The 9119-nt window shown below is 56.1% G+C and overlaps 1 protein-coding gene across 22 annotated transcripts in view; it reads left to right on the forward strand.

Moving 5' to 3' along the window:
• MYT1L (myelin transcription factor 1 like) overlaps positions 1-9119 on the forward strand; it is a 397832-nt gene that overhangs the window by 385846 nt on the left and 2867 nt on the right. For 15 of the 22 annotated variants that reach the window (XM_027550720.1, XM_027550721.1, XM_027550722.1 and 12 more), the window contains 2 exons: positions 3973-4082; positions 8733-8876. In XM_027550720.1, the coding sequence (XP_027406521.1) occupies positions 3973-4082; positions 8733-8876 (254 nt within the window). The remainder of the gene's footprint in view (positions 1-3972; positions 4083-8732; positions 8877-9119) is intronic. The other 7 variants (XM_027550727.1, XM_027550730.1, XM_027550742.1 and 4 more) reach the window with 1 other exon arrangement.

Consider the following 9119-nt stretch of genomic DNA (forward strand, 5'->3'; position numbering starts at 1 on the left):
TGCCTGCAGGGGCCTGGCGCTGGCGGGCTGCTCGCACAGCGGCGTCGGACGCTTTTCTTTGGCCCTTGTTTGGCGAGTCTCGCTGAAGTTCAGGCATCTGACCTACAGTTGATTTCTTAGAGCCACTGTGTCTGACAGGGACCTTTTGTGATGCAGGCATTTGGGGTTTTGAGAGATTAAGGAGAGTAGTCATCACTGGACGTAAGTAGCGGATATGGATTCAGATCCAGGTCTGTCTGTCGTGTTTGGAAAGCTGGCCTTAAATCCCAGACTGCTAAACCTCTCATCAGGGCAGCTCAGAAATACTCCAGACTTCAGGACATCTACTGGTCATGTGATCTCTGTACCCTGCGTAGACGCTGGTTTTCCATGAAAGTCAAACAAAACATGATAATTGATGGACGCTCTTTGATGAAAGTTCAAAACAGTGAAACGGGCTCCTAAGATTTCACCTATATTCCAGAGAGACCAACATTCTCATCTCCTAACTTTATCAAAATTCTTATAGTTCCCTTTTGTCAGAATCTAGCCCCAAGACTCTTTCCTTGGGCTCCAAAATCACTGCAGATGGTGACTGCAGCCATGAAATTAAAAGACAGTTGCTTCTTGGAAGAAAAGCTATGACCAACCTAGACAGCAGAGACATTTTGCAGACAAAGGTCCATCTAGTCAAAGCTATGGTTTTTCCAGTAGTCATGTATGGATGTGAGAGTTGGACTATAAAGAAAGCTGAGCACCAAAGGATTGATGCCTTTGAACTGTGGTGTTGGAGAAGACTCTTGAAAGCCCCTTGGACTGCAAGGAGATCCAACCAGTCCATCCTAAAGGAAATCAGTCCTAAATATTCACTGGAAGGACTGATGCTGAAGCTGAAGCTCCAATCCTTTGGCTACCTGATGCGAAGAACTGACTCACTGGAAAAGACCCTGGTGCTGGGAAAGATTGAAGGCAGGAGGAGAAGGGGAGGACAGAGGATGAGATGGTTGGATGGCATCACTGACTCAATGGACATGAATTTGAGTAAACTCTGGGAGTTGATGAAGGACAGGGAAGCCTGACATGCTGCAGTCCATGGGGTTGCAAAGAGTCCGACATGACTGAGCGACTGAACTGAGCCCCAAGACAAAAGTGCTGACACGCTGGGGTATCTCACAGGCTTCGCTGTATATGAAGTACCATTGATGGAGCATCCTGACAAGCTAATCAAGGCAAGTTCAGTGGAAATCTGAGGCGTGTTAGTCTTTCCGCCGTTCCCTAGGTCTCATAACAGTGCCGTGATCTTCAGACTGCCAGCCCCGAAGTGGATTGTTCCACTGACAGTCACACTCACACACTCACGACTCAAGGGAAACATGAATCTTGGGTTGGATACAGGCAGACGCGTAGCGCATTTTTCACCCTTCCTATCACGAATTATCCAAAGCCTGGTCTCTTGATCAAGCGGCTCTGAGGGTCACAGAGGGCAGTTCCCTGGACAAGCTCCAATGGCTTCGTGTACAGACCCCGGCATCAGAGACCTTACAATCCCAACGAAGATGGCGAAATCTGCAAAGGCAGCTGGCCCTCAGGGGTCGGGGAATAGAGGCGGATTCTCTGTGCTTCTTAGAAAAGTGTGATAACCACTCTTCACATGGCTGGTCTTCAGCTGAAGCTGCAAAGCACACCTGGAGAAGAGAAGGCTTTAAGTCGTCCAGACCCAAAGAACAAGAAATACGACCTGGGGAGCTTGTCCAGAAGTCTGAACAGAAACTCACTGAGAAAACCTCACCCTCACAGCCCAACGATCCAGGGGGCTTGTGACGTTTCCGCAGGTTTCACACGAGATGTACTCACTGCGCCTTGATGGGTAGGGACTTAGAGGAAGTGAAACTGTTCGTCGCTTACTCACATCTGACCCTTTTCAACCCCATGGACTGTAGCCCCCCAGGCTCCTCCATCCATGGAATTCTCCAGGCAGGAATACTCAAGTGGGTAGCCATGGCATTCTCCAGGGGATCTTCCCAGCCCAAGGATTGAACCACGGTCTCTTGCATTGCGGGAGGGTTCTTTACCACCTGAGCCACAAGGGAAGCCGTTTAAGGAACTTAAAGGAATGTCGTGGCAGATCCTCACTACATGGTAAATTAACTCATGATTTAGTTGCTTTACAAATCAGGGTTTTTATGCACTTATCTTGATTGTTTTTATGCATTCTTACCTTGAACTGTACCTGACCTTCAACTGCAGAATAACAACATTGGCCATCGCCTTGATGGAGACCGCCCAAGTGGTTGCTTTTGTATACACTAACTCAGTTGACCCTAGCTCCTAATTTTGAGGGATTTCCATAAAGGCCTGGTCACAGATACAGAGGGGGAAATAGCGGTCCACCGCTGAGAAAGGGTAGACCTCGTTTCAGTGCTGGCAGTATCGTCTATTGTATCCTTGGGCTGCTTTTCGGGAGCATTTGGTAAAAAGGCAAATTTTGTTGCTGGGCCTCTGGACCCTGTAAGAGGCTGCAGAGAAGCGCCTTGTGGACCTAAGGGGCTGATCAGGGCCATGCACACAGGGTCCTCCAGGCGACGGCAGGAGCGTGGCCGAGGGAGGGGGCACTCGAGACCACCTCACCCATGAGGCTGACTTTCCCACCTGAGATCCGTGGGAGAAACAGTTCAGAAGGAAGGATAATTAAAGGGAAATCAAGCTGAGCGCAATGACACGTCCTGCCCGATCACATTCACAAGGAAAGGTGATGTCCTAGAAGAAATGGGCTTCTCTACAGGAGGATGTGTTACTCTCTTGAGTTTTTTTTCTTCATTTCACTACAAACAGCAGTGAAGACTGAAACCCCCACTCGCTCTCTTCTCGATTCCTGGGCGCTGGCGCCGGGTGTAGCGTGCGCAGGGTTTCTGGGTTGTCAGAGGCCCTCCGTCTGGGGCAGACTGGACCCCTCTCTGCAGAGCTGGACAGCGGCCCCCAGTCTCCCCCGTTGCCGGGCAAGTGACGGGAGTGGCCGTCCCACACCTGCACCTGCAGCATTTCTGTTCTTCCCCTGGGGACTCAACCACAGGAGGCCAGGGCGAGCACCGCGAGGGCCAGGGCCTTTCTGACCCCGGCGAGGCCTCGCAGCAGCAGCCGGCTGGGAGACCTGGCCTCCAACGCGCCCCTAGGCACCCCGACGTTCCTCCCTGCAGCCCACCCGGGCCCCCTCAGGAGCTGGTGCCCACAGTGCCCTCCTGGCCCCCCGGAACTCCACCCCACAAAGCCCCACAAGCTGGCCTTCAGAGGAGGGGTGTGCCCATCAGTCAGGGTCAGTATTCCGGGAGCTTCTGAGACCACCACCTGGAGCCGGTCTCTGCGCCTCCCACAGGAGCGCCCGCTCAGCGCCTGGCAAGTCAGGGCTTTGGTCGTGTGTGTGTGTGTGATAAGTCTCATCTGCAGAACCCCAGCTTGGTGGGGGGCACCCTGCTGTCTTCTTTTCAGATACATTAGCTGCCTGGCTCCTTCTGAGAGTAGGGGGAGAAGGGGGTGGGGGGGCAGAGAGGCAGACCACACACAGAGCAGACAGGTCATGGCCAGAGTCGGGGACACCCACGCCCAGGACACGGGGTGACCGCCGGGTTCAGGGGGCACACTCGCAGGCTCTGGTGAACCGTCTCAGGTTTCGCTGAAGACGAAACCTTTCCGTTTGTGAGGGTCCGTGACCCCCAGCTGATTCTCGTTTGTAGGTGCCATCATTGTGAGGATGGCAGTGGGGATGAGAAGACCCACAACCCACGACCGTTTCGTTTTCATTCAAGAGCCTGTTTTCCCAGCAAACCGGGCTCCCCATCCGGAGGAGTGACAGTGCTCCCGTCCTCCCCGCGGCGGCCCCGGGCCCGGCGTCTCTGACCCCCCGTCCTCCCCGCGGCGGCCCCGGGCCCGGCGTCTCTGACCCCCCGTCCTCCCCGTGGCGGCCCTGGACCCATGTCTCTGACCCTCCTGTCCCCACAGGTATAGAGAATGACGAGGAAATCAAGCAGCTGGACGAGGAGATCAAGGAGCTGAACGAGTCCAACTCTCAGATGGAGGCTGACATGATCAAGCTCAGAACTCAGGTAACAGTTTCTGCGGCCCCCAACCGAGTGGCCCCGGAGCCTCCAGGCCCCCAGCGGGCATGTCTCCCCTGGTCTTCGCCCAGTCTTCCCTTTACTCTTTCACCCTTTTCTTGGTCTTCTATCGAGGTGATTTCAGCGGCAAAATTTGCTGTCCCCGCGGGTCCCCAGAGGGACTAGTGTTCACTCGAGTCAGTTTCAGGGAAGCACGGTTCCCAGTGGCGGGTCCTGAGGGTCTCCTGTCCCTGCAGGGGGAGAGCTCGTCCCCCGGAGGCCAAGCCTGGGCTGCCTGTCCCCTCAGGGAACACCGAGCCCGTCCCTGGGCTCCAGGCCCGCCTATGTCCACGCAGACTCCTGGCGAGGCTGCTGGGTGGGCCAGGTCCGGTCTCCACTGAGCCCCTGCCAGAGGCCTGAGCCCAGGCGCCTCGTCCTGACCCCACGTGCCTGCAGCAGCCACCAGGACGTGCGCGCATCGGCCACACGTGCGGCCTGCAGCGGCTGAGCCGAGGCTGCAGAGCCGCAGGTCCAGGGCATCCGACTCAGCCGTCCACAGGGCTGTGCCTCCTGATGCTCTGGGGTGGGACATCCCTGGTGTGGTCTCAGGTGACACCGGGCCCCCATCCTGCTTGGACCCCCCTCCCCATGGTCAGATCCCCCCTCCCCAGCCATGCCCCCCGGTGTGGTCTCAGGTGACATCGGGCCCCTGTCCTGCTTGGAACCCCCTCCCCGTGGTCAGATCCCCCCTCCCCAGCCGTGCCCCCCGGTGTGGTCTCAGGTGACATCGGGCCCCTGTCCTGCTTGGAACCCCCTCCCCGTGGTCAGATCCCCTCTCCCCAGCCATCCCTCCCAGTGTGGTCACAGGTGACACTGGGGGTCCCCATCCTGCTTGAACCCCCCTCCCCGTGGTCAGATCCCCCTCCCCAGCCGTCCCCCCCAGTGTGGTCACAGGTGACACTGGGCCCCATCCTGCTTGGACCCCCCTCCCCGTGGTCAGATCCCCCATCCCCAGCCGCCCCTCTGGGACGCTCACAGCCTTTCTGGGACCCTGCCTATGGGCTCAGGCATCAGGGACAGGCTGCTGCTGGTCCTTGCCCCCTGGGGGCACAGCCCCTCCAGGGTGGGAAGGTTGGAGACCCCACTGCCTGGCTTTCTGGTGCCCCCCTGCCCTGCCGCCCCCACGGTGCCAGTGACACCCAGGGAGGGAGAGGGCCTCGCTGCTGTGCTATGACCGGAGGTGCAGGCAGAGCTCAGCGGGGCCCCCTGACCACACTGGACACCCAGTGATGGATACGAGGCAAAGGTCATGGCGCCTGCCACCCCACCCCCAGCCTGGAACCCAGACCACCTGAGCCTCACCCTTACCTGTGTTAACTGCGGGTTCCGTGTGAGCTTTCAGTGCAGAAGCAGGCTCTGGTTCTGCTGCCTCAAAGGCATGAATGTCAGGCTGACCCGCGTTTTACTCCTGCAGAGGCTGCGGGAGACCAGGGTCCCCGCAGGGTCCTGGATCCCGAGCTCAGAAGAGCTCAGTGGTCTCTCCATCAGAAGTGCTCAGGACGGTGCTTCCCTGGCGCCAGTGCCGGGACTCGGCATTTCCAAGGCAAGGGGCACAGGCTCAGCCCCTGGCCAGGGAACCAAGAGCCCTAAAGCTTTGTGGCTTGGCAAAAACACATTTCTTTTTTCAAGTGTAGAGTTATGTATACTTTTTGTTTCATCAAATCAGTACTTGCTTAGCTCTGTGTACGTCTCTTACACGTCTTAGCTCTATCGTGAGCCCGGGCGAGAGGTCATGTTCACAGGCACACACGGTCCTCGGGTCCTCGTCCCTCCACTGCAGGAAGCCTGCTGCTCGTCACACACGTAGACGAGGATGCTCCCAATAGCAGGGGGGCCTGTCCACCACACCCCCTCCCTGTCCACCGCCGCCCTCCCCAGGCTGAGGACCTTGAGCTGACGGCACGGGGCTCCTGACCCGCAGAACAGGCTGCCTCCAGCCCCTCCCCAAGCCCCGGGTGCCCCGGACAGATGGCCGGGCCATTCCTCCACCAGAGCCAGCCTTGGCCTCTCCTGGGCTGGATGATGCCAGACGCCCAGTACCCACGGCTGCCTCGGGGTGGGCTTGAGAGGAAGGTGCCGGCTCCGCCCTCCTGCTGGGAGCCCCGTGGGAGCGCGGTCAGCCCTTCCACCCCGAGGGGCCAGCCGCGGGGGACGCTGACCCCCTGGCAGCACTCTGCCCGCCCCCTGTTCCACCTGTGCTCCAACTCAGAGCAGTTCCTGGGGTGCTAGGTTTTCCTCTGAACCCTGCTGGGTCAGAAGCCCAGGACAACGAGTGTCCTTCCATGGGAAACACTCTCACCTAGAGACGTGCCTATTGACAAGTGCTGTTGCTCCTGATGGAGAAGGAAACGGCAACCCACTTCAGTATTCATGCCTGGAAAATCCCATGGACCGAGGAGCCTGGTGGGCTACAATCCATGGGGTCGCAAAGAGTCGGACACGACTGAGCGACTTCTGTGTGTTTGTGTGTGTGTGTGTGTGTTGCTCCTGAATCCACAAAGAGCCAGATCTCGCCTGGCGAACCTGGGAAAGCTGAAGCCAGGGACTCCCTCAGACCCCAGCTGCTTGGGATCCTTGGATGTGGGCAGGGACACCATATATGAGAAATCAGAGTTTAGAGCTGATGAGCAGAGATTTGGGTAATCTGGGGCAGTCGGTGGGTGCCATTTGGAGGCACCAGGCTGTGAGCTTGGTGTCCGGCAGACAGTCCTGTTCCCATGCCTCTCCTCTGAGGCCAGTCTGGGGACCCATGGAGCCCAGCACACATGCTGTGACCTCCAGGAGCTCCCTGTTCGGTTCCATCGCTGGGTCCCTCCAACCTTCGCAGAGCAAGCAGCTCTCCAGCCTTCTTTGCAGTAAGTGAGGGCTGGTTGTCTGGTGGCAGGCAGAGGCCAGGAGGGTGCACAGCAATGGTTACATTCTCTCTGGCAGGTTAGAGGAAGGGGGGGCGGTCAGGAAGCCATGCCAGACCCTTCTTTGAGGCAAGGAGGCAGTGACACCATACAGGCCGCTAGGGACCCCTGCCTCATGACTACGGACAGGATCAGTTCAGTCGCTCAGTCGTGTCCAACTCTTTGGGACCCCAAGGACTGTAGCTCCCTGTCCATCGCTAACCCCCGGAGCCTGCTCAAACTCATGTCCGTTGAGTCGGTGATGCCATCCAACCATCTCATCCTCTGTCCTCCCCTTCTCCTCCTGCCTTCAGTCTTTCCCAGCATCAGGGTCTTTTCTAATGAGTCAGTTCTTCACATCAGGTGGCCAAAGGATTGGAGTTGCAGCTTCAGCATCAGTCCTTCCAATGAATATTCAGGACTGATTTCCTTTAGGATGGACTGGTTGGATCTCCTTGCAGTCCAAGGGACTGTCAAGAGTCTTCTCCAACACCACAGTTCAAAGGCATCAATCCTTCGGTGCTCAGCTTTCCTTACAGTCCAACTCTCACATCCATACATGACCACTGGAAAAACCATAGCCTTGACTAGACAGACCTTTGTTGGCAAAGTAATGTCTCTGCTTTTTAATATTCTGTCTAGGTTGGTCATAGCTTTTCTTCCTAGGAGCAAGCATCTTTTAATTTCATGGCTGCAGTCACCATATGCAGTGATTTTGGAGCCCAAGAAAATAAAGTCTGTCACTGTTTCCATTGTTTCCCCATCTGTTTGCCATAAAGTGATGGGATCAGATGCCATGATCTTAGTTTTTTGAATGTTGAGTTTTAAGCCAGCTTTTTCACTCTCTCTTTCACTTTCATCAAGAGGCTCTTGAGTTCCTCTTTGCTTTCTGCCAAAATGGTGGTGTCATCTGCATATCTGAGGTTATTGATATTTCTCCCGGAAATCTTGATTCCAGCTTGTACTTCATCCAGCCCAGCATTTCTCATAATGTACTCTGCATAGAAGTTAAATAAGCAGGGTGACAACATACATCAATATACAGCATTGATATATTCCTTTCCCAATTTGGAACTAGTCTGTTGTTTCATGTCCGGTTCTAACTGTTGCTTCTTGACCTGTGTACAGATTTCTCAGGAGGCAGGTCAGGTGGTCTGGTATTCCTATCTCTTGAAGAATTTTCCAGTTTGTTGTGATGCACACAGTCAGTCTTTGGCGTTGTCAGTAAAGCAGTAGATGTTTTCTCTGGAGAGGATAGTGACTCACAAGTAAACAATATTTCAGGACTTCTCTGCGCAGCATTAGACTCAGCCTAAGAAGAAGAAGTGTTAGCCCCACGTCCTAAGGCACTAATCCAGACAGATCGTCCTGTCATGCCAGCAGAAAGGCCCGGGTGGCACAAGGCCGGTCCTCACACGATCGTTTGTGCTCAGTGGCCAGAAGACCTTGTAAAACCTGCATGAAAGCTGAGACGACCTGGCAACCTCGCCCGCCCTCATGCACTGGTTCCTTTTCAGAGAGACCAGCTGTTAGGGTCCAGGTGCCGAGGGCTCGAGCGTGAGGACTCAAAGCACACCAAGTGACCCCTTCAGCGTCCAGCCCTTCACACGGAGAACTCTGGATTTGAGCAAAGAGGCTGCATCCCCGCGTGGGCCCCCGAGGCCTCTCGCTGGGAGCGGCTTGTGTTACATGTCGAGTGGTCTGTGCGTTTCAGATCACCACCATGGAGTCCAGCCTCAAGACCATCGAGGAGGAGAACAAGGTGATCGAGCAGCAGAATGAGTCGCTCCTGCACGAGCTCGCCAACCTCAGCCAGTCCCTGATCCACAGCCTCGCCAACATCCAGCTGCCGCATATGGTAAGTGACCGGCGCCGGGCGGAGGCCCCTGGGGGCCGCGCGCAGTGCTCATCCTAGCGTAGCTGTCTGTCTGTCTGTCCTCGTGGTTCTCAGACCTCAGATGCTTGCGGTTACCTCCCCCAAACCGTACCGTGAACCGCTCTGGTGGGGCTGATCGGTAAATCCCCTAAGGTTAAGTTGCTCTGAAAGGCCTTTTAAGTAAGATAAGGACAGTGGCGTTAGGCTGGGATACTATTTTATGCT

Source organism: Bos indicus x Bos taurus, chromosome 8 (genome assembly GCF_003369695.1).
Source record: "Bos indicus x Bos taurus breed Angus x Brahman F1 hybrid chromosome 8, Bos_hybrid_MaternalHap_v2.0, whole genome shotgun sequence".
NCBI lineage: Eukaryota > Metazoa > Chordata > Mammalia > Artiodactyla > Bovidae > Bos > Bos indicus x Bos taurus.